The sequence below is a fragment of the Labrus mixtus genome, chromosome 17, assembly GCF_963584025.1.
Source record: "Labrus mixtus chromosome 17, fLabMix1.1, whole genome shotgun sequence".
Classification (NCBI taxonomy): Eukaryota; Metazoa; Chordata; class Actinopteri; order Labriformes; family Labridae; genus Labrus; species Labrus mixtus.
In genome coordinates, this window is record NC_083628.1 from 16,523,281 (window position 1) to 16,548,781 (window position 25,501).

At 40.1% G+C, this 25,501-nt stretch overlaps 2 protein-coding genes across 2 annotated transcripts; one reads left to right on the plus strand and one right to left on the minus strand.

The window, feature by feature from the left end:
• Window positions 1-15,857, plus strand: snx30 (sorting nexin family member 30). Its single transcript, XM_061062013.1, has 9 exons — window positions 1-264; window positions 3,466-3,681; window positions 4,888-4,998; window positions 5,123-5,281; window positions 6,301-6,490; window positions 7,273-7,472; window positions 9,436-9,525; window positions 9,968-10,120; window positions 11,409-15,857. The coding sequence occupies exons 1-9, from the start codon at window positions 148-150 to the stop codon at window positions 11,484-11,486; spliced, it is 1,314 nt and encodes a 437-aa protein (XP_060917996.1). The 5' UTR covers window positions 1-147; the 3' UTR covers window positions 11,487-15,857.
• Window positions 14,513-25,421, minus strand: LOC132992585 (solute carrier family 46 member 2). The gene is made up of 7 exons (XM_061062011.1): window positions 24,772-25,421; window positions 23,471-23,641; window positions 22,851-23,063; window positions 22,452-22,623; window positions 21,387-21,470; window positions 18,459-18,615; window positions 14,513-17,943 (listed from the first exon to the last, which is right to left on the minus strand). Exons 1-7 carry the CDS (start codon window positions 25,249-25,251, stop codon window positions 17,886-17,888), a joined length of 1,335 nt encoding a protein of 444 aa, XP_060917994.1. The 5' UTR covers window positions 25,252-25,421; the 3' UTR covers window positions 14,513-17,885.
• Between the last annotated feature and the right edge of the window lie 80 nt (window positions 25,422-25,501).

Here is a 25,501-nt window from a genome sequence, read left to right on the forward strand (position 1 = left end):
GCTGACAGATGTGACCAACTAGCGGGTGTAACATCCAAACTGAGGAGACCTGAACCGAAGGGAGAGAAAAAAAAACCCTCTTTCTGTTGTAAACTAAGGGATTTGGCCGCGGAGAATCGGGGAACACGTGTCCCCACCTCCTGGAGAATGAGTGTCGGCGCTCCGAAAGGCCTGGCCAGCTCGGGGCAGAAGCCCATCGCGGAGATCATTCACCCGCTGTCCGCCGCCGACGAGCCCTTCTCCGCCGGCGTCGGAGGCGATAAGGTGGGTCTGCTGGGGTCCACTGAAACTGGTCTGTAAACACCAATGGGACGTAGGGAAAACACAACACGACACACTGACACGCGTCCAGCTTGCAAAGAGTGTTGATGGATGAAGCAATCAAGAAATGAGTAGCAACCTGATGAAAGTTTAAGGCAGAAAATTGCAAAATCAAGGTCTCCATTTAGTGCTTTTTGGTTTACAAGGTTTACACCCTGCATCTGGAGGTTAGAATTTGAGTTTGCCCCAAATCAGTGTTGGATGGAAAATCCTTCTCAGATTCAGCAGCTGTCTCGAAGCTTGCAAAAATAAATAGAAGCTATAGAGAGACGTACATCTTCCTCAATACAACAACTCAACCAACCAAGCACAAACAGTAAGTAGAATAAAGGGGGAAACTTGATTTTAATGCACACAGATACACAAAATGCACAGATCAACCATGTACACTTCAGCTGACACACCAGACTCCAGACATCAGACACGGTGTAGGCTGACTGTGTAAACAACGACAGAACCTGGCAAACAAATCAGAAAGCCAGATGTTTGTCGGTAACATGCTTATCGGCCGCCTTGGTTTGGTTTTGCAGTTAATTATTGCCATGAAGCCTCTTTGGGTTTGCACCTTTGCAACACTGCTGCTTTAAACGTGAACGTTATTTTGCTTTTCATTTCATTGCCATACATGAATAAACAGAGCCAGTGTGGGTGAAAGTCCACTCATCATGAAACATTTCAAATGCTTGTCAAACGCATTTCAATAACATGAGACTAAAAGTGAGAGTGTGGGCTTAATGTGAAGCGAGTTTGACATGGGTCCAGATCAACCTTAGAAGGATTTCTTAACATTGCATTCTTACAATACTGTTTATTTTCACTTTTGCTTTCATCATAAGTACCAAATGTTGTTCATTAGAATGCAAATATCTCACCATCTTTATTTCTTGAAGTGAGAAAAGAAAAAGAACTGATGTATAAATGTAGCATTAATAAAGGTATCCCCGCCTACTTTACTATAAATAAATCAGTTTAGACTGGAACCTTTTTAAAAACAAAAGTAAAAATATTGTTTCAGCAATATTGTCCTGAACATTGGCTGAACATACTGCTCAAGCAACAAGTGGATTCTCATCACATGTTCTTTGTATTGAATAGAGAATACCTCATTGTAAACAGCCATATTGTGTAATGGACCGACTGTGACGTGTTCTTTGTTTCCTAACACTTAAAAAGAGTTTGGTCATGACTTCGGTCGTCATATTTAACTGTGTTCCCCCGAAATATGAATAATATTGTGCTTAATGGGAATGCCTGTCGGTGTTTGAAAGCAATACGTGAAATCAAAAATGGGTGACTTCCTGTTAGGCTGCTTTGGTTTCAGCATCCTGGTTGTTCGAGGCACTTGGAAATGATGTGAGCCAAGACTGATGGTGTCATATTCAGAAAACAAGTCAGAATTCACATTATTGAACATTAAGTCTCCCTATCATGCGCTTCAAATCAGATCAGATCTCCTCTGTTGTACTCCCACAATTACTGACAGTCTGATAGATCTGTGCTGTGGTGGCCTGGTTGTTCATTCACAGTGATATAATGACGCAACGCTAAGCAATCAACTGAGCTGTGATTACCAGTGCATGTTAGCACAACAGTGTAAACCCCCCCCCCCCCCCCCCCAAAAAAAAAAAACACTTACAACCTCAGCAGGCTGCCTGTCTCTTTCTGAATGTGTGTGTAAAAGTGGCAAAAGGAGATAATGGTGTCGAGGAGATGTGTGTCTGGGTCAGTGAGGCCAGTTCCAGAGTGTTTTTTTTTTTTGTAGGAGCGAGAGAGGAGAGAGAGAGGAGTCTCACTTTCTGTCCCTTCAGAGAAGAAGTGTGTGTGTGTGGCAGAAAAAGTGATTAAAGTTGAACATTAGCTTCTCTGCTTCTCCGCAGCATGCACCTTAACCTGTTCCCTTCCTCATGTTTTCATCACAGGTGTTTTCAGGACTTTGCTCAGTTAGGTAAATCAAATTTGGTAGTATGAATGTTGATGACAATAAGAGATTCAGTTAGTTGTTTTATTTTGTTGATAAAGCCTTATTTGCTTGTGTTTTGCCTTCTTTCCTCTAACAGGACGATCATGTTGGTCTTTGTTTACATTCGACTAGGGCTGGGAATCTTTGGGTGTCTCACGATTTGATTTAGATTCTGGATTCATGGATTCATGGATTCAAAGTCTATTTTTGAATGAGTACATACTGGCTGAATTTCTTGCTGCTCCATTTGGCATTCTACTGATTTAAAGAGCTAGCTTTAGCACTTAGCAGGGAGCGACTGATTAGCCCCCCCCCCCCCCCCCCAAAAAAAAAAAATCAATTTAAAATCTCAGAAGATAAGAACCTCAATTTTTACTGAAAATGATTTTTTCCCCCACTTCTGTTATTTAACATTCTGTTGCTGCAGTGCCATATGTTCACCAATGGGATGTTATTAGTCCTCTCTAAATGCAGTTATACATACAAATGCAATAATATCTTATTGCATATATATCTATATATCTTTTCTCTAATAATTACATTTTTACAACCCGAAAACATCTTTCTTTTTGTTTAAGGCGATGCTTTACACAACCCCCACTTTTGTCCAGTGATTAGTTTTGTATAGGTTCTCTGATTATTTGTGCTGTGTTCTGATGGAGCCTGAGAGGGAACTGGATGTTTGCTCCCGACTTGATGCCTTAACAAACAACGAGTGTTTGGAAAAGTCCAGCAGCATGTATATTCAGTGAATGAGCGTCAGTCTATCAACACCTTTTCAACAGTTTAAGAGCAACTTATTCCCAAAGAAAAGTGTTGCTGTATTTTAAAAAAAAAAATTCTTCTGTCAGCCTACAGATGCAGTACCTCGCCCCTTGTTTCCCAACAGTGGGTGTCTTTTTTTTTTTCTCGTTTTGTTAAGGTTGTGAAAATGTGTCTGCGGTCCACAGATGCCCCACTTCTCTCCCCTCATCCATCATTCAATCAGAAAAAGGAGAGCCGTGTCAGATGATGTAGGGTGTGTACGCAGCAGCAGCCTGAATAAGAGCCCCTTTGACAGAGAGAAACAACGGCGGCACCATCAGCATCGATCCAACGGCTCTTTGTTTACAGCTTTTTCCCCCCCCCCCCTCGTTGCAGTTTCTGAATTTGATGTCACCGTTGTCTCCTTTTTTTTTTTGCAGGAAGCCGGGCTGACCAATGGCACGCCAGTTGAAACGTCAAGCCCTGCCTCTGCATCCTCGCTCTTCAACAGGCTGCAGCTGGACGATGACCTGGAAGCAGATGGCCGGGACCACTACGCCCTGACAGAAACCCGTGACCTTTTTGTCACAGTCGACGACCCAAAGAAGCACGTCTCCACCATGGAGACCTACATCACCTACAGGGTCTCCACAAAGGTCTGCTATTGGCTGCTGTCATAGTAACACTAGTTACCTTAAACCTTCAATCTTCTGTAGTGGTTCATGTTTTGATATCACTACTAATCACTTTTCAAAGCAAGCAGTTCATATCTTTGCACCATTTTGAGGTAATTAATCATCTTACTCATATTAGTTTATTATTTTGAGTTTTTCTGCTGGTTTTTAAACTCCTTGATGATGCGTTCAATAACGTTCTATATCCAAATGCCAAGAGCAAGCTAATGGACAGCAATATAAAATGTAGAAATCTTCGGTTTTCCATGTTAAATGTCCAAATGTCCGTTATTCCAGCGCAGACTAAAGTCCAGCATGACTAACCTGTTTGCTCTAAACCTGGATTTGTGCAGCCCCACCTACACTGCCCCTGCATTTAGGGGCTGTTGAAGATAAAACTTCCAATAAGGAAAAAAAAACTTAACTCACTTAATCTTCCCATGAAAGATTTATGCTTTCGTGAGGAGATGGATCCAGTCCATTTTCGTTGAGGTGGAATCTAAGTTCCATCCTTCAACTCTCTCTCTGCCAGTAAACAGAGCAGGGCGATGTCAGGGTCATCACTCCGCCTCGCGTAGCTTCATTTGTGCCGACCTTCAGGAAGGGATCATAGCGTTTACAGGCCTTGTCCATGCTTTAATGAAAGAAACCCATTAAGAGGGAGATGCTGCCTGAAGTCTTCGGGCGTCATGACAACAGTTGCTATGTGCACTGCGGTGCTTAAGCTCAGAGGCCCCGAACAAATATCGCGGGCTGAAATGAACACAAAGTGTTAATTGAGGAGGCGGGGGGGGGGGGGGGGGGGGGGGGGTGTCCTTTAACACTGTCTTGTCAGGGACAGAATGTGTGTGTGTGTGTGGCTGTGTGGCTGTGTGGCTGTGTGGCTGTGTGTGCACTGTCAGCTTTATTTCAAGGTCAGTACGCATGGGCGGTACTCCTTAATGGGCTAAGGTGAACAGAGACATGGCAACCCCACCGTCTCCTGGAAGTCATACTGCTGTGTGCTAATTTACTGTTCAAACTTTTAGGAGCTAAAATAGAAACAGGAGAAATGTACATAATGGAATTTGTGTCCAATATAGTGTTTGTGTTAAACTAAAGGTAAGAAAGAATTAGACTTTGAGTATTAAGTATTTCAATAATATTTTTCTGCCAGGTCACACAGCGAATATCTCTCTTTTTCCTCAGACCACTCGAATAGAGTTCGACCTGCCGGAGTACTGTGTGCGACGACGCTACCAGGACTTTGATTGGCTGAGGATCAAGCTGGAGGACAGTCAGCCAACCCACCTCATCCCTGTAGGTTAAAACTAGCCACAACGTAAACCGCTGTCCCTCCAGAAAAAGCCCCTGAATTCACTCACTCACTCTCTCTGCTCTGCCTCCTCTCTCTCTCTTCCTCTTCATCGCTCTTGGCCTTCAGCCACTGCCGGAGAAGTTTGTGATGAAAGGCGTGGTCGACCGTTTTTCGGAGGAGTTTGTTGAGACACGGATGAAAGCTCTGGACAAGTTCTTGAAGCGGGTTGCAGACCATCCCGTCCTCTCCTTCAACCCTCATCTCAACGCTTTCCTGTCGGCCAAGGTGAGCCAAAACAAGCGTGGATAGATCACTGTTATTCTATTTTAGGAGACTCTTTTGTTTTTCTGTAAGAATTCATGTCCATGAGCACTTTTTTTTTTTTTTTTAAAGAACAGCAACAGTTTAATAATTTATTGATGCAGCGTTTGTCATTGGTCAGCTTTTCTTTTTGGCACTGGCTGTGTGATGCAAACAACAAGGGGGGGGGGGGGGGGTCATGTTTTTTTTTTTCTTTTTTTCGCAACAAAATTGTTCAATACTTGACACTGAGGATGTACTATGAAGGTTACCGTGGTGAAATACAAAAAGTTATCTCAGCAGCAATCTGTTAGCACAAAGCAATACCAGAAAATACAAGTGTGTGTGTGTGTGTGTGTGTGTGTGTGTGTGTGTGTGTGTGTGTGTGTGTGTGTGTGTGTGTGTGTGTGTGTGTGTGTGTGTGTGTGTGTGTGTGTGTGTGTGTGTGTGTGTGTGTGTGTGTGTGTGTGTGTGTGTGTGTGTGTGTGTGTGTGTGTGTGTGTGTGTGTGTGTGTGTGTGTGTGTGTGTGTGTGTGTGTGTGTGTGTGTGTGTGTGTGTGTGTGTGTGTGTGTGTGTGTGTGTGTGTGTGTGTGTGTGTGTGTGTGTGTGTGTGTGTGTGTGTGTGTGTGTGTGTGTGTGTGTGTGTGTGTGTGTGTGTGTGTGTGTGTGTGTGTGTGTGTGTGTGTGTGTGTGTGTGTGTGCTCTCTGTATCTGCCATCACTCACAAATTTGGTCTCTAAGAAGCTGAGACACAAGACAAGACTTTATTGATCCCTGTGAGGAAATGAGGACGCAGCAGCAGTGAATTAATTGCATTTGGAAAAAAAGAGAGTATAGAGCAGTATCGCAACATAAAAATGTGTGCTAAAAATTCTTAAGCTAATCAAACAGCAACATAATCAGTATTCATGTTCACTTAATCTGTTTTCTGAATATATTCTAACATTGGTTACTTCATGTTAGTGTGTGTGTGTGACTTCGTGTTGTCACTGTGCCTCTGCAGGACTTGAACAAGCGCCAGGGTCTGGCCCTGCTGACCAAGGTGGGCGAGTCAGTGAAGCACGTAGCTGGAGGATACAAGCTACGGGCGCGACCCGCTGAGTTCTGCGCCATGGGAGAATACCTGGACACCTTCACGCAGAAACTGGGAACGATCGACCGCATCGCTCAGAGGATCCTCAAAGAGCAGTCAGGTATTGCTTCGTTGGCGGTGTATGAATGGGATTAGACACTTCTGGTGGTCTCACTACAAAGCAACCTCTGTCATCAAAAGTGCTTTTAGTCGTCAGAAGACTAGAAAAGTCCATTAACTTAATAGCAGTCATTTGTTTCTGCTTCGTCAAGCTTGTGGTTAGCTCATGTTGCAACAAGGTTAAGCTTTAAGCTGGATGGCTTACACCAGGCTTTATGAATGTATCTGCAGTATTGACCCTCTGAGGGTGGGAGTGTTTCGTTTTGGGGGCCTTGAGGTTGCACAGTTAATATGTGCAGGCCTTGCTCATGCATGATAAGTGATCTGCTATGCAAAATGCTTTCTGCCACCATCTGTTCAGGTTTGACTTTAGTCGCAGTCTTCAAACAACTCTGCAGGATAAATGAAGGGTTCGGTTTCCACACTGGAGGAGATAAGATAGAAACTCTGGGAACTGTAGATAATAGAGAGCTGTGAGCTTAACACCGAGAGTGAAACCAACCAATGCCACGCATGCTCGACTCCACAGCCTGGCGTTCAGCCATCATTCTCTCCCATGTGTAAATTACAAATATAGATTTTACAGTTGAACATGCCAATACCTCTGTAGCTCCTCTGAAAAAAATAGGAACATTTCTTAAGAGATTTCTTTTTCATTCCTGATGAGGCTTATGTTATTAGAGACTATTAGCATCCATTTTTAGCAAGGAAGCCCACAACTTTTCTTCAACTCTTGCATGACTTTTTTAAAAAAAACATTATTTTACTCTTCCACCCCACCAGAGTACCTGACAGAGCTACGTGAGTATGGCACCGTATACACCAGCTGGGCGGGGTCAGAGCAAGAACTGCAGCGCCCCCTGGAGGGCGTGGCCGGCTGCGTGACAACGTGCAGCGGAGCTCTGGAGGAGCAGTGTGAGACCATGAGCCAGGACTTCCTGCCTGTACTCAGAGAGTACGTCCTCTACATAGAGTCCATGAAGGTGAGAAGAAGCATGACTAAGTGTCTCTTTGTTTGATCTTCTTACAGCACAGTTAGTCTATGTGGGTGGTACTTTGCCTCTGTTGCAAACCATGGTCTTGAAAACAACTTGACTAACATAACAATAAATGAAACAATATATTATTACTTATTTTAATCTTTAAAATAGTATTATTTACTTTTCACACTCAAAAACATGGGACAGTAATTTTTTTTTTTTTTTTGCAGCAAATGTAGAACAAAAAACGAACTACTTTTTTGAAGATTAACTTTTTGGCTTTTTGTACCCTTATTGCGAAGGAAGGATAGTCGACAGAGTTGGAAATCAGGGAGAGAGAGAGAGAGTAGGGAACAGCATGCAGGAAAGGAGCCACAGGTCAGACCCCAACCTGAGCTGCCCACCCGGAGGACTACAGCCTTTTGTACATGGGGCGCACGCACTAACCACCACATCACCGCCACCTCTATGATGTCAGTTTTGATCGAACTTTGTCTTTTACACATCATTTATCCAATAGACTCTTATTTCTCTTAATTCTTATAATAAAAAAAACAAACAGAATTTCTATCACATCACATTTATTTATTTATTTATATATATATATATATATATATATATATATAAATATATATATATTCTACAATTCATTTAGCAGACACTTTTATCCAAGGCGCCAAACATCAGAGAGTAAGTACAACACAAGCAAGGATCAAGAGAGGAGGAAACAATGTCCTGAAGTGTAAACAAACAGCTTTGAGTCCGATCAGACACACAGGTGATGAAAGGGAGTGCATTGAGGCAGAGCACTTTTTAAAAAAAGAATTCAAGTTAATTTAACATCAATAACATCGACTGCTGCTCTTGAGAGTTCTAATCAGCAAACAAAACCATCCTAAATATCCTCATCGTTGTCCTCAAAATCATCAGTGATATCTTTTAGTACGTAGGTATGCATGAAAGAGTTGGGTCTTTAGCTTTTACTTAAAGGTGCAAAGGGACTCTGCAGATCGAATGGCTATTGTACATGTTCATCTAGTTTTTGCACTGGAATAAAAGAACACAGATTGTGTAACACTGACGATAATGTTTAATGACAATATAAAACCTTTAATTCTTTCAAATGTGTGTAAGTTTGTTTGAACTGTAAGGTAACATTCATGCTCAAATGTAAGATAGAAAAATATACACTCAAATTTACAAGGATTTTATGGGAATTTAGAGAATATACTAAAGTTTACAAATGTACAGATAGTATAAAAAGTAACAGAGTTGCTTTATTGTTTGATGAGCTTTTATAAAAGGATTAACCTGTGTCTTCCTCTTAAACGTATCCTCATATATGTTTGATTTCACATGCAGAAAGTTTACATCTCAACACTCATTGATCCTTTTCTATGTACTATTAGTACACTGTTCATGGCTTTCTTAGTTAAGATAAGATATACTTTATTCATCCCAGCAGGGAAATGTAGGTGTTCCAGCAGCCAGCATACATACAAACACACAACACAACACATATATACATACATATCCCACCCATACAAAAAAACATGAGCCCACAATACAGTTTGATATATGATATATGCAACTCAGGCTAAAGTTTAAAAGTTTAAATGTCTTCTGTCCTTACTTAAAGGGGAGTCATTATAAAATGTCAGTAGGTAAAAAAGTATTTTTAAATCTGTCCTTTTTGCAGCTTAGCTGCCGTAGCCTCCCACTAAAAACACTCTTTTGTTCACACACGAGATTGTGTAAGGGATGCATGTTTTTGTCCATCCAATAGAGGAAGTAGCACCTGCAATTCTGCCTGTGTCACGTCCTGTCCATCCCCAAGCAATTGATCCAGCATCTTCAATCTGAATGATATTTTTCACCTATTGTCTCTCACATACATGTTGCAGTATTGGTGTCACAATCAAAGAACAAAAATATAACTGTGTTGATGTTTCCTGGTTGCTTACAGAATGTTTTGAGAAAGAGGGACCAAAGCCAGGCGGAGTACGAAGGCCGGCTAGAAGCAGCCGTGTTGCGCAAACAGGAAGACAGAACCCCAGTAAGCCTCCTCTTTCCTCTCTTCTCAATCTGCAGCGCACATTTCTGTGTCCAGAGTTCAGAGTGTTGGTAGTTTCCCCAAGATTTCTTCATTTCTGTCTGGTTAGCACATAATGTGACTGCAGGAATATTTTAAGCTCAATCAACTAGTTTAACTTTAACTTAAAAATAAGGGTTATTAATCTCTTCAAAATAAAAGATTTTAACCCTGACAGGATAAGTATATTTGGCTCATATGCCATCCTCACTACACTAAAAAAACTCTCAGAATATGAGATGAAAGATTGATAAAAGTCTTTTTTGTGGACTTCTCTGATACAACCTTCCCCTCTTAAACTCCTGCACCACCCAGACCCCCATGGTTGTAGTCCAGGAACCTGTAGTCTCTTGTATCATGTCCCCTAAAGGCCCCTGTAGTTGTAGCTTTGTCTGTCTCGCCACAGATACCAGTGGAGGTGGAGAAATGCCAGGACAAAGTGGAGTGTTTTAACGCTGACCTGAAGGCAGACTGGGAGCGCTGGCAGAGCAACAAGAGACAAGATTTCAAACAGCTCCTCACGGGCATGGCTGACAAAAACATCAACCAATACGAAAAGGTACGAAAGCTGTCAAAAAGCAAAAGACTGCAACTGTGATGTCATTTACCAAAAGAACAAAAGCAGAAAGAATAAGTTAGTGCTTTGTTGGCTTGGTCAAGAATTTCCAATCCTTTCTTCACACTATTTTAAAACCATAACATATAAACATGTGTTGCAGAAGATTTACAAAAAAAAGAAGCTAGAAATGAGTCATCCTGATGACCATTTCCTTTTTATTTTTCAACTGTTGACAAAATCACCATTTTTTTACCTTTTTGGAGTCAACTTGTTATGCGAAAAGGAGGACTATTTGCATATTTCCTGCAGTGAAAAAAAAACAAAATATGCAAAGTAGAGATGTACCAATTGCAATTTCTCTGGCCAATTCCAATTTCTGATTTTTTTTTTTTAAAGCACTTTAATACACAGCAAAAAACTTTGCTTTTTTTGTCTCTTTTATGTCATGGAAATAAAAGTGATGTTCATAATAAAACACTGACCGTTAAGTAACTGTGTATAGCAGCTGCTCCACCTTTATCTCACTCAAACCGATCTCCAATAGAATGAGTTTCAAACCCTTTATGACATGTATTATCATTTATTTTTTTATGACATTATTTATAGTGGAAGTGTCTTCAGATATGTCATAAGTAAAACAAAAAATGTATCACAGTAAATGATCTTTTAAAATGATACATTAATTGCATTTCACTGCATTAGATGTTCACATTCTAGAAACATTGAAACAGCCATTATTTACATTATTTAGGTTTTAATGTAACTCATTAAAAAATCCAAAGATAGAAACAGTGAAGTTTGCTGCTTCACTCTCTTCAGCTGACTCTTACCTATCCACATCGTAATTCTTAATATGAATATATAATATTTACTGCACAGTGATACTTCTCACATCAGGTCAAACTTTTAAATAACGCTCTCATACACCGAGGTTTCATCGTTTGAGTGTCCTTCTGTAACCAAGTAGGATTAGGGGAATATTAATTTCATATTTTAACGTGCTGTGCTGCCTCAACCCGCAAAAGAGTGAGAGAGGGAGACACAGCAGGAGCATACAGGTACATATATATGAGCAGCGCAGTTACATGGACAAGAGTAGGGAAATGATCTGTGTTTCTAATGAAATGTTACAACAACCAACCAATCAATGCTGCACTTGCTGGATGTACCAAGGAATATAACTTGAGAAATAAATCTTTTGTATCGCTACATTTTTCTCCCTTTCCCCCCTCTTTCACCTCATATATTTTAACTGTCAACCGTCTTCATCCGTCTCCACCCTCTGCAGAGCCAGGCAGCGTGGGAGTCGCTCATAACCCTCCTCCAGGACAAACAGACTGAGGATAAAACGAGCGAGACGAACTGAAACATCCCGTCATGTCGCTGCCTTCCTCCCTATCTGTATAACACACTCTGTCATGCCAAGGATAAGGACCAAGCGGGCCGCAGACATTTCCTGCCGGACTCAGCCGCTGTTCTCCTGTGAGTTGATTGTATTGGAGGGGAGGGTACTCTCCGAGATCTGACCTGCAGAGGAGGTAACAAGAGGTGCATTCAAGCACAGTGAGGAGATGGGAAGGAGACACGTACTATGTACAGACATTTTCCATTATTTGTATTTCTTTTCTTCTTATTGACTTTTTCTACTTCAAATTTCCAATTAACAGTCGATTGCCAATGCTGCTTCTGTTTATTTGACCACGGTCTCACAGAGGCGTATGGTCGGTATGTTCTCCACCTATTCACATTAAGCAAAATGTGAAGGATAACTCTTCAGTGCTGCAGTAAGCTAAGATGTTTTTTTTTGTTGTTGAGTGGGCAGATTGGAATATGAAGTATTCAGAACATCTCCAAGACAAAATGTTAAGCAACAGCTCTTGGCTGAATGGAGACTGATATTTGCTTCACAACAGAACCCCCTCTCCTTTAAGAACTATACTTGTTATTCTTGCATGTAGTGATGCATAACGTTTTACGCTATCCATTGCTGATTTCCAAAACTTCATAGAGTTTATACTTTTTTTATAATAACATTTAACATGAGACACTCGAAACTGTCCGTGGCATCGTTGCTTCTGACACCGCGTCATTTTTCGCCCAGAAGCAAAACATGGAACGACTAACAGCAGGAGGAGTAGCGAAAGACAACTGCAAACGTGTCTAGTTAGTTCTTTGAAAGGGAAACTTTAGGATGTATTTTGGATCTTCATCAGTATGGATAAATAGACGTGAAACAAATTACCATTTCAATCTAAAATGAATGCAGAGCTTTAGTAGGGATGTGAATTTGGGTTTTACTCCATGAAGCAGGATGCAGCAGATTTGGTCATACATTTGTGTCCTGTAGCACCACCTGGTGGTTAAGCTGCTTATAGCTTTCTTTCTGTCGGCTAAAGGGTGTGTGCTACCCCTGCTGGTGTCTCTTCATATCACATCTGTGTGTGTGTGCGTGCGTGCGTGCGTGCGTGCGTGTGTGTGTGTTAAATCATGGCCATTTATACCTACAGTAGGTTATTTGTCTCTGTTCTTCACTCGAAGGCTTTGACTCAGTTAGGAATTCTGGGGCACAGACGGAGAAGATTTACCCAATGAAAAGCACACAGGAGGGTAAATATTAACTCTGTGAGAGTCTGTTTTCGTTTGTTTGTTTCATTTCAAGAGTGTGTAATGTTTTAAACTCACTTTTTAAAATCAGATGCCATGTTTCTGCAGGGATTGGCCTCAATTACATTTATTTTTATGACAAATCTGAAGGAGTAAATTCTGCATTGGGACATTTGAAAGTAGTAACAACATTTGTGTCAAGCTGTCTATTACCTGAAATAAGCTTTAGAGGAGAGTGCAGACTTTAGAGCAGTGGTTCTCAACTGGTCTAGCCTCAGGACCCACCACCAACTCCTTAATATGAAATTGCGACCAAAATTTTGATTCTTTTTTTTTAACCAATGAGATTTGTTTTATGGAAAATTGTGCAGTTTGGACCTCAGACAGTACAAAACATTTTACAGAAGAAAGAGATGAAACAAAACAGTAAAATGGTTTTAAAAGTGATGTTTAGGCTTTTGAAACTTTCAAGATGAACTATTTTTTTCCAGGCACACTTTCTCGACCCACTGAAAACGACTCCACGACCCACTTTTGGGTCCCGACCCACCAGTTGAGAACCACTGGTTTAGAGCCTACAGTTAAACGTCCAAGGAATACGTTTTTAAGTTAATTTTAAACATACTGTGTAGAGGATTAAAGAGCTCTGAAACTTCTGAGACCTTTTTGCTGTGTCATGAAAACACCGAGGGAGTCAAGATGACTCAGCACAATGATAACGGTTTCAGAGTTCAGCTCTGATAGAAAACTGTAACTGAAGAGTTGGCAGGGTCAGCACAGCTGTGACTTATGGGAAATTTTGATCGAGGTGAAGAAACAAATGGTTCCAAAACGCGAGTCAACGTAACAGTTCATGAACTAAGTGCTTTTGCGTCATCTTTCCTCTTTTTTTGGGGGCGGGCATGTTAAAATGTTGCTGATGTGGCCTTAAAGCAGAAATCAACTCTTCTCCATCCTCAGCAATACTTCGAGCTCGTTACACTTAGCGTAAAGTAGCCAAAACTTGACCAGTGAACACCAGAATGGTCTGGAAGAACCGCTGTTGTTTCTTCCAATTGGCAAAGATGGTTGTTTTCCCTTGTCATCTGTGGTGCAGATCCCACAGTGGTGTAGCCTCATAAACATGAACAATGTATTCATTAACAAGTGTAATAATGTTTTGTTTGATTTAAAAACATGATTTCTTCTCTGAACAGAATTTTCAGAAATAAGGTGCTGATATTACTTTTCTTTTTTTTTTAGGTTTATGTAACCAGAGGCTTCAATGTAAACAGAACTGCTGTGTTTTAGTTGTTTTTTTTGTATTTGTCAGATTGTATTTGACTTTCCCTAACCCTGTGTTTTTTATTTTGCTCATGTCCCAGCCTGCTCTCAGTGTAGCTTCAGGCAGGCGCTGTAAGGCAGCAGTGAGGGGCAGTGATGGTAGCTGCCTCTGGACCGGTTTTTCGTTCGGTTTGACAGGTCTCTTTTTATTTGTCCAACGTTTTGTACCCACGACCGAAAAGCAAAAGCAGCTATGTTTCTTCTTATTTCCAGATGTCAACAAGGTGACGAATGAAGACTTTCTTTTTTTTTTTTTGACAATTTTAAAAAATCTAGTAAGATGGAGAAAAGCTTTCTGTGTGGCAGACTGTAGCAGACAGTACGGATGCACTGATGCTGAATTACTGTAGTTTTAAAACTCACCATGAAGCGACAGAGGTGTTCAAAAACTGAGCTTCTGAGTAATCTGTTTATTTCACTTTTTATTTCTAAAGTCATACTTTAAGGAACTTGTTAATATATTAGATATTTATTCATTTGTATAAATATCCACCAAAAGTAAAGATATTTTAATATAGTTTAACAAAACTTCAAACTGAGTCACTGCTGTTCAGCATTGATTTAATAAAAGCAACGCATCGCCATAGAGCAAAGAACGAAGGTACCTACTTTGGAGCACTTTTTTTGTAAGCAAGTGAAGACAACATGAACACATTCACTCGATAACAGTCTAACATGAAGTTTAAATGTAGGCATGTTATATTTCTTGGTTCAGAGCAGTACTTGTTGTCTGTTGAACACTGAATCATGGCTGTGACTTTACAAAAAGAGGCATCAGTGCATCCACAGACTACCCTGCTATCTGGTGTGAATAAAAAAAAACTGCACAGACCTGATGAAGTGACCTGATCTGATCATGCACAAGTTTTGGGATTATTTCGACTTGCTGAATTATTATTTTTTGCTCTAATGGCGACATACTGTATATTCAATATACTCTATTGCACAGCTGAATTATACGGCACAGCTGAGTCTATTTTTGTATAAAAGAACAGAAGATTATTGTGGGTTTAATGAAATGTGTGAAAGATACGATAACACATTTTGAAAGCTTTGTTATAATAATGTAAACCATTAGTTACCAAAAAAATGAGAAATGAACCATTTTATTTAGATTCTCATTGGAGCCCCAGCAATAGTTCTCCAGATAATTTATACTCACAGCTATTGTCAAACCCGTTCGATGCTGTGTGCCTGCTGATTTATTTTTGCACTAAAATCCCTGAAAGAAATGTAATGTAATGCTAATAATAAAATCTAAATGTCTTTCTTTAAGGGCCAATATCGACTAAAAAAACTGTGATGTTAGGTTGGTCGGGACACAATCTCTGTCCCAGTTTGGAAAGTTGTTTCTGTAAGGTAAAGAAAGGCATCATCTGCAAACAGAGACAGTGGCTGATACGATGGGAGAGCATGGCATAATGTTTGTTTTTTATTAAATGTTTCAAATCAAATGTTTCAAAGCCAAATGTCCATGTTGTTTTTTTCCTACTGTTGTCTTCACACAGATTCACACATGAAGAGAAACTCTGATTTACAGAACAGGAAAAACTTTTATCAATCAAACCCTGTATAAAAGGTTAAAGGTCAGCCATCTAATGAACGTGTGAATCCAGCTTCAGGCGTTTCGGTTCCCTCCCAGTGTGTACTGTTTACGTTCAGAGTTTTTATTGTACATTTGGATGTTAATAACATCTTGTTGTAATTATAAATAAGCTTGTATATTGATGTTGTTTTGATGCAATTTATCTTTACCTCAAAAGACTTTTTGGATATATTGGACCAATAATAAAAGAACGAATGCATTTCACACGTGTCTGCTCAAGTCTCATTAGTTTCTTATGTACAATTTTCAGATTGTATCTATAGCTTAAAGTATTTATTTGCTTAAATTATGTATATTAACATTGTCTACCAGGAAGTGATTGTGAGATGTTTCTGAAAATGAAAAAATGAGAGCTTGATATAAAGAATTCAAAAATGTAAACTTTAAATCTTTTAATGTGCAGCATTTAAGAAAATTCCACCAAACATATTCCAGTTTGTCTTGAATGCAGGGTTGGTTATTTTCTCCAGATACACTTTTTAAGATTTTGGTTGAAATTTTCTTTGGGTCCTGACAGAAATTGATCATTCTTGTGCTCTAAAAAAGGAATGAAGAAAATCAGCAATCTGTAGCAGTTGTAAGCATGTAAAAACTTCGACCAGTGTCTACCACGAGGTACCAATCTGATGAATCAATCACGCCTCCCCTTCTCCCTGCTCGTTCTCTACCCCTTACATGCACGAGCCCACACTCAAAGCATGAGCTGAGGTCTGTTTCTGGACCAATGGCGCTTGTGCATGTAAGTGAGGGGCGTGGCTTTTGAGGGAGCACAGAGGGAATGCTACTTTCAAAATCATGCTAACTTTAAATAAACCAAATGTTATTAGAACGAACACGTATTCTTATCAGAAACTAAACAAAGCTTTTATACAACTTAAAGCTTGATGGCAAACAGTCAAAAGTTCAACAAATAAAATTGTAATGATATATAAACACTAACTATATAAGTAATAATCACTACTGAACAGTTATTGTAAAAAAAAGTGACATTTTGTGTCAACTGAAAAACATCATAAAAAACAAGTCTTCATTTGTTGTACAGTATATGAAAATTTAAAAAAGATGAATGCAGTTGAAAGTGCTTTACAACAAATGTAACATCAACTTACAAAACACACCATAAAAAAGTCAGACTGACCGAGTGAATTAAAATGCATTCATGAAGTATTCAGACCCATAATGACATATTGCCTTTTCTTTCCTACATCAATAGAAAATTAATTAAAATGACTTCATCATTAAGCTATTACATCACAAAATACAAACACAGGGAAATGAACTCTGTACTCTTTAGCCACTGTGGTGTCGAATGCAGAAGTAAGAAAGCACATAAGGACATAAAAAAAAAAATCACAAAGAAAGGAAGTTAAAAAAAAAAGTCCCAACAGAAAAAATAATGATAGAAAAACCTTTCAACACCATCCAGTAAACATCTAACTCTTCTTGAAGTATAATAAGCAATAAAGTGCATCTATAATAATTGAATGTATTTAGAAATAATTTATATTTTTAACGGCATCAGTTTTTATATGACAACCTACAAAATGATCCCAAAATTGAAGTTGTAAATTCAACAGAATGTTTGTGTCGTTCCTTTCAAGATGACTGATTTGTGAATCCTTATCCCCCCACAAATATTGTGAAAAATTAAAAATTCTTATTAATGCATTCACCAGAAACTTTCAATGTATCGTTCCGGTCCTGATATGCAAGACATAATGACTGAAATCTGTCACCACCCGACAAGGTTCCAGTCACTTTGGATCAAATCTGTCTGATAATGTCTGAAAGTTGAATGTGATCCATTCTGAGCTGATCTACTACGTTCAATGTATTCGTGGATCGTGTGTCTTTAAGTGGTGCTTATGGCCTTTATGTGTCTATAACAAAATCTCCATTTAAAAACACCTTCAGTGTGTTGATGAGGACACATTTTATACAAATGTCAATGGTTGCTCTCAAAGTTTGACAATTCAAAACGTCTGGTCAATCTGCATAGATCCCATTTAAACCTATCATGTTATGTCTGTTAGTCATAACAAACATATACAGTTTCTCCTGTAACAGCAACATTCTTGTAGGATTCAAACTTTGACTTTCCTCAACTGTCTTCAGTTTGAACCTGATAGGAAATTAATTTATAGGCACAATCCTTCTTTTGCCCAATTCAAGTCTCAGTCCCGGTCTGCCTCGTACCAACACAAGCTGACAGTCGCTGCTGATGTCAATACATCACGCTTCCTGTATCCTGTCACACTGTCGCCTCAGAGGTAATCTACAGCCAAAGATACTGGAGGGAAAGGAGAAGTAGGGCGAAGTTAGTTATCTCATTTAAGCTTTGTACCTCATATGAACAATGGACGTAGACATTTTTTTGTTGTTGCATAAATTCAATAATATCCTCTAAGAAGGATCTTGATAAGAATAACTGTATTTTTTTCAGAATATCAGAATTGACTGAAAAATGATAACAAATGTATTTGATATAGAAAGCGAACAGAAAAACAGGGACAAACAAGACACAAATGCAGTTTGATTTGGAAAACAACACCAGATAAACAAGGTGTTGTAATTATACAACTTTTTTTTGGGGGGGGGGGGGGGCTGATTTGACTACTGTAATTCATTTGTTTAAAAAAAATAAAATGTCTTAATGCTAAGCTAGGGTTAGCATTAAGAGGGCTAACGACAATTTAATTTGGGGGAAAAAACCCAGGTAAAAACTATTAACAAACACTGATCCCTTCTGTAGGGTAGCACAATTGTTATCACTGCTATAGGCATTGTATATGGTCCACACTGTACCTGATGGGTATCATTGCCAGGACTGTTAAGATGCTTGCCAGTGTAAAGACAAAGCCGGGGAACCAGTTCAGGGTTCCCTGATAGATCTTTGTGAAGGCAGGGAGGTATGCCAGACCAGGAAACTTCAGAGCCAGCTGCAGAAAGGTAAGAGTGGTGCCTGATGGGAAGAAGAACAGATATGTCAATATGTCGGTAAATAAGGTTCAGGAGGGGGAAGCACAGACAAAAAGTTGAATGCAGAGCCACTTTCAGTTGGTTGTAAATGTGGGCCAGGACAAAAACTGGTGTCAAAAAGTCTATGAAGCGCTTTTCAAACATGATTTTTTTTCAGTTTCTTTATTCTGTCACATGATATCTCCACACGAGGTCCAGACTACACAATTCATTCTTAAATAAATCGGATTGGTAAAAAAAAATTGGAAACTTGGGTCATGATTTTTTGAATGGAGATGGTGGTGGGTCCTGAGGTTCATCCAATTGGGAACCAATGGGCTTACAGATAGGACCAAATCAAATCTTATTTGTTCAGTTTGTACGAATAGGAGTACACACTCTGTACCAAAGTTATTGAAATGTTAAATCATTTTCTTTTAGGTTCTCTTGTTTATCTTCCCTCGGATCTATATTTTTCATTTCCTTGTATGTGTAAGGTTGTGTGGAGATGTGGAGAGAAGAAACGATAGAGAAACTGTAACCATTGGCAGAATAAGCTTTGATACGTCATCTTTCCCAGCAGGCCTGACAGCAGGTTTCCAGTTTACACCGCTCCTCTTTGTGTGCTTAACTGTCTTAAAGGTATATACACACACAAAAATAAAGCTAAAACTACACTTTATTTTAGCTTACTAGCAAACTAAGATGTCTAAACCTTCTCATTTTGAAATCTAAATCATTTGCTTTAACCCAATCCAACATTTTACAGTTCATCACTTTATTGAAATTAAGTGTTTTCAGAATATTTAAACATGTACTCTAGCCTTTTCTGAAGGCAGGAAAACATGACATTATCTGAACACTAATAAAATGAATGTTTTTCAGGCAATGGATGTTGAGTTGGACACCATCATTTGTTCCCCACAATCTTGAGTTTTATGTGATAGAAAATGTGTTTCTGTCAGATATTCAACCAAAATAAAATTCATTGGGTAAAATCATATTTGCAGTAAATCCTCAAATGCACTAACCCTCACATACTGTTAGCAGATGGTTGAGGGGATCAGTAAGGGTTTTTCCCCACCTTTGCACAACCTTTAGACTGCAATTTTACTTACAGGAAAGGTCATGATGTCATCACTCATCCACAACTTCCTCCTGTTTTCTGACACACTCCTAAAATTCTCACTGATGATCACCAATATTATAATTATTCTTATACAAGAAAACAAAAAAAGTAATTTCAGTATATACAATATTTTTTTTCGTGCACACAGTTGAACAGTCACTCTACAGCCAAATGTCACCGGAGAATCTTTGCTGTGGAAAATGTAAACAAAGCCTGTTTCAGCAGCACACAGTCAATCCCTTGGTCTGACATCTACCCTGCGGCAGATATCTCAGATGTAAAAAAAAAATATATAGTAAAAGTTAACCTCTTCACTGATGGTCTTGTTTGTTGTTGTAGATCATGAAGAACTTTCAGTATTGATTTTAGCCTGTTTCTTAACCAGTTAAAAAGTCCTCACAGAAGCTTTAAATTATGGTTTTGTCAGAATCAAAAACACTACTTTTTTCACGTACCCCGTGTAACGCCTAGAACGTGGTGTCGGTAGTTGTGATTATATTTGCAAAGGTTTTTGTCAGTGGATAATTTGTAGCCATGCTGTGTGTGTGTTTTTGTGTAACTTCTTTCTGCCAAGGAAAAGGTCTCTTTCATTTTGAAATAAACTCAAGGTACTTGTGCACGAATAAAAGGTTAGTGCGCTCAGTGAAGAAACCCCTCATCCCAACACCAACAACCCACCCAGCATTGCCAGCTTGTTTATGCAAGTGACCAGCTACTGACAATGCAGACACTACCTACCCTACCACATGGCCCCAAAACTCAGCCGTGTACACTTATGGGCAGCAAGAGCCAGAACATCACCAGGGTTGTCAAGTGGTAACAGCGTTTTGCCCAATTAGTCCGACAATACCACAGGACGGCTGGACGGTTAGCCCTCCATGCTAGCTCTCACCGCCCACCCCACCCCCACGCAGACCTTTTATATCTTATCTACCACATGGCCATCACAGCACAAACAGCATTGCCACCTACAGTACAGACCCAAGGCTCTGTTGTACTGTGTTGTACTGCTATCTACCAGGCAGTGTTAACGGTATTGGCCCCCTCAACCACAATGCAACTATTACTGGTGCCAACATAACAAATGAAAATGCGATTGAAACTTGAGAGAAAACGCAGAAATACAGAGACAAGTCTGTAGAGAGGTCTCGGAAAAAATGGCGGGCGAGGCAGAGCCAGGGTGAGGTGCCTTGATCGGGGCTAGCACTCACCCCCCCGTCGGATCAAGCTGTTGCTCTACCTCCCCTTACTCCCTCATTCTCATGAGGGAAGAGAGAAGAGAAGAGAGTAAAATAAATGGCTTTCTCCTGCTTTTGTTTTTGCCCCCAACTGGCATTAATTCTCCTCATATGAATCCACTGACTGCTTTTGGCTGCTTCACCTCACATTTTCCTTACTGTCTTTTACAAACCCTGCCCACGGATTCCAAGTCAAATAAATCGTTTAAGTTGTTGTCTTTTTGACTGGGAATCCCTGAAATGACACTTTCATAATGTCAAACTGAAAATGAATAAGCATGTTTAGGCTGCGCCATATTTCTTACATTTCTGAGATTAATGTGTTAAAACTAATGACAAATCCTGCTGTATATTTGGGTTGTCAAACTTTGACACATACACATACACACAGACAGGTATCTTACTCACCACACGAGGATGCCGGAACCTGCAGTGACAGCAGAGATCGGATAGTTGGCAGCGGGATGAGAGCAAACAGGTTGAGAGAGCGAGCTGCCAGGAAATAAACACTGATTAACTTTTATTCTCCTCTGCTTCCTCATAGATCTTTGTACACCCCACCACCCAACACAGTCATTATCAACGACATTCTCTCAGGTCTCTCATGGAGCGACTGCCAGATTTGGATTATTTCACCAAAGACTTTTCTACTGATCCTTGCTTTAAAACCAGAATGACATAATACCAATGTCATACAGGCAATTTTATATGGTTTGACATCATGTCTGCTCGCTCTGTACTTTAACAAAGACAAACATTATTTAAATAGTGGTGACTATTGTTTGAGGCAGAAGAAGAACTGGATAGATAGCATGTGCACAGGCAACTCCACTGGCTGCATGTCTATCTCTCTCTCAGCAAGCTGCGTCGCTAAAACGCAACACAATGATCCAGTCCTTGTTATTAAATGAGAAATAAGCTTCTATTCACTTCCACATATTGGTTCATACATTTCTATAGGATGTGCTCATGAGCCGGCTCAGTCATTTCTTGTTTAACCAGCAGACACAATCCTGTTAGACCAGACCACAGGCCACACTGATTCATTTCCTCATTGCAACTTCTGCTGAACGAAACCCTTGTTTTCTCTGCTTTTGGCAAAATGAAAATAATTAAGCTGAAACAAAGAGGAAACATGTAGGAACTAAATAATAATGTAATACTGATGGATCAGCTTGTGGAATTAGTAAGTCACATAAACACATATGGAACATGTCATCCAACATTTCTGTGGGACAGAATTGTTTGCCACTGTTATTATGTAACAAAACAGAATATGCTGAAAACAACAAATGATGAACCTATAACAGATTAATAAGATGGATTGATAAAGAGTGATTCATCAAGCAGAAATACTGGTTCCAGATTCCTTAGTCTTTTGAGATGTATTTTACATTTTGTAGAGTGGACTTGAATTTTTTTGAGTCATAATTCGTCACAAACGGTTCCTTGTTCTAAGGTGCTTGGTCTTACCAAGGTAGAATGTGTAGGTTGACGTGACAAAGGACATGAAGTAAATTCCAGAGGCGAACGATATCATGCCGATCAGGATGAGCATAACGTCACTGACGCAGCGACGGAACACCATGACACCCAGGTAACTGGTGATGAAAATCATGCAGCCTGCTGCGTTTCCATAACCCACCTGGAGGGAAAGGGGGGGGGGGGGGGGGTTAAATAAGTTAAGGGTTGTTGTAAAAAGGAGAAGAGCATTCAAAATGATACAAAATGAATCTGACAACAGTGTTATTTATTGTACCGATTTTGATTCAGCCAACCCTCTTATTTCATCATCCATTCCTAAAAATGGATATATATATAAAATATAAAAACAGAAAACTGACGTGCATACAGGCAAGGGCAAAACGTTACCTGAGTTGCAGTCCAGTTAAGTGGCTCCTTCAGCACAAAGATTCCCAGTATCTCTATGGCTCCACCCACTGCAGAGAGGTACAGGACTGCAGCAGCAAACAACAGAGCCACGTTCACCTTGTTAATCACAAATGGAGCCACCGGTCCATTAATGGAGTCTGGAGGCACGAGCTGGCAGTTCTCCTCCGGCTCATTTTTGGGCTCTAGTTTCACCTAAGATTTAGAGGGACACACATCAGTTTGCTGTGTGGATCAGGACAGTCTGATTTTCTTTGAGTAACCTGTTCCATTGGCCATGACCCTTGTGTCTGTTCATTGTTTTAAATTAATGCAGGAGTATTACAATATATGCAAATAGCAGATTTGCAAAATATAAGCGGCTTTATTGCTAAGTTTTAACTTTTCATACCCCTTTATTACGCCAGACCAAAAAGAACCTCCCTTGAAGAAGGTTACCAATAGTTTTGGTAGAATTCCTGTTTATGTGTCACAACAGCTTCCAAATAAAGAGTTTTGAAATCATTAAGCAAGGCCTGATGTATTAAAATGTAAACACAAAGACATCGAAAACATCTGTACAGTGGCTGGAGTATAATCTGTATCTCTTCACACACACTGACCTGTAACAGGAATATGGAGTGCAGAAGGCAGAGGAGGTGCAGCAGTGTGCTCACAGAGAGAAGGGCTGTTCCATTTCCCAAACTTGAGCTGTACAGCAGAAACAGATGACCTGACACCAGGCTCGCCACCAGACCTGCTGCCCCATACAGCAGCTCCACCCTCATCATCACCTGCATGGGACATAGACTTAGATTAAGCTCTTTTAAAGATGACCTCATATCCTTACCCATAACCGAGTCTGAAAGGAGGCATATTATGTTACCAGCATTGGTGGAGAAAATGATATACAATATTTTTACCTAACAGTATCAGTAGCTACTCTTTTTATACAAAACATGCCATGCAAGGTACCGTGTATATTTTTTTGTCTCAGTATTTTATTGTTGAGAGCAAAGTACTTTCTTTAGGAATATGCTCAACTGAAAACTGGAGTAGTATAAATTATGGAACAATTATAACAAAGTCATCAAGGTAGCATATTGAGTTGAAAAGTTATTGTTGTTGTTGAAACCATACCCTGCTAAAGGGACTAGCTAATTGGACAAGCATTGTATTCTATTTTCAGGGGAGTGGCCTGATTTCTGATTGGCCTCCACAGTCCATGCTTTAATGCTTAATTTAGTTTTGAATATAAACCAAGGCAATGCCTAATTTGTATCCTGTCCTGCGGTAGATTTAAAATGTAATAGTAATTAAGTTAGGCAAATTTTTTTAGCTACAATAAATTATCTGAAAGAAATTGATTTATCATTGTAGGCTACTTCTGTCAGTAGATGACTGATGGAGGAACACTTTAAGAGCAATTTTTAAAAACTTAAAAAAAAGTAATTGTGCCTTAGCGCTTTTGTTATCTAGTTTTAGCCTAAACAAAAGGGCTTTCTTTAACACAAAAAAATAAGAAACATCAAGAAACTGTAGCAGTCTAACTAGTCTGTAGAAACCACAAACTTTGAATTTGTGCTATTTTGACATTTGTTTGGGATATGTGTTTTTACTTTGTCACCCTTGCATAAATCACTGACCCACTGTCCACCCCAGTGAATTGATATCAGTGACATATAGCCAAGATAGTCTATGATTTAGAATCTCACAGCACACTGCAGTGCGCAAAATGATTCTACTTAAACTTTTTGACATAGGACTATAAGTTTTCTACTACTAAGTTTTGCCTTAGTGACATCCATAAAAGAGAAAGTATAGGCTAACTCTATTCAATTGTTGTTTAGTAAAATTGGCCTATAGGCTAATAATGTAAGATCTCTACATTGCATTTATTCAAAACTATAAGTAGGCTACCCACCTTGGAGCGGTCAGCCGCTGTGGAACCAAGCGACGCCAGCGTCATGACACCGGGCCAGTACGCGCAGAAGCCACCGGACAGCCCGAAGAGCACCGCCGCTCCGAACATCACCTCCAGCGGGAGCCGGAAGATGACCACCAGCAGCAGCGCCAGCCTGGACATCAGGTACCCGCTCAGGGGGACCACGATGGGGACCCTCCTCCAGCCGCGGTCGCCGGTCCTTGCGAGGAGCATCGCGGGGAAAATCGGAGTCAGTTTGTTGATGAGGTTGTAGATCATGTAATAATCCGACATGGCTTTCTGTTGGCTCTCCTCCCTGGAGAGATGGGCATCGGGGTAGGTGGCGTTCTCACTCCGGTCCTTGACCACCATCTGCAGAGCTGTGTCGAACAGAGTGCTGCCCAGCTGCTCCAGCACCAGAACCGGCTCTATCTGCCGGAGCACCGTGAAGGCTGTTTCACACAAGTTTGTCAAAGGCATGATAACTTCTCAGGTAACCACGAACGAAAAACTTCTCTCTAATGGACTGCAGCTGAATTGAAACGTATAGTGAGCAGAACGCAGCTGTGGAAGTTATTAAGATTTACTGTAGGACTCATTTGATGCCTCTTCCTCTTCTGCGTCAGATTCATGTGTGTGTGCGTGTGTGTGTGTGTGTGTGTGTGCGTGTGCGTGCGTGCGTGTGTGTGTGTGTGTGTGTGTGTGTGTGTGTGTGTGTGTGTGTGTGTGT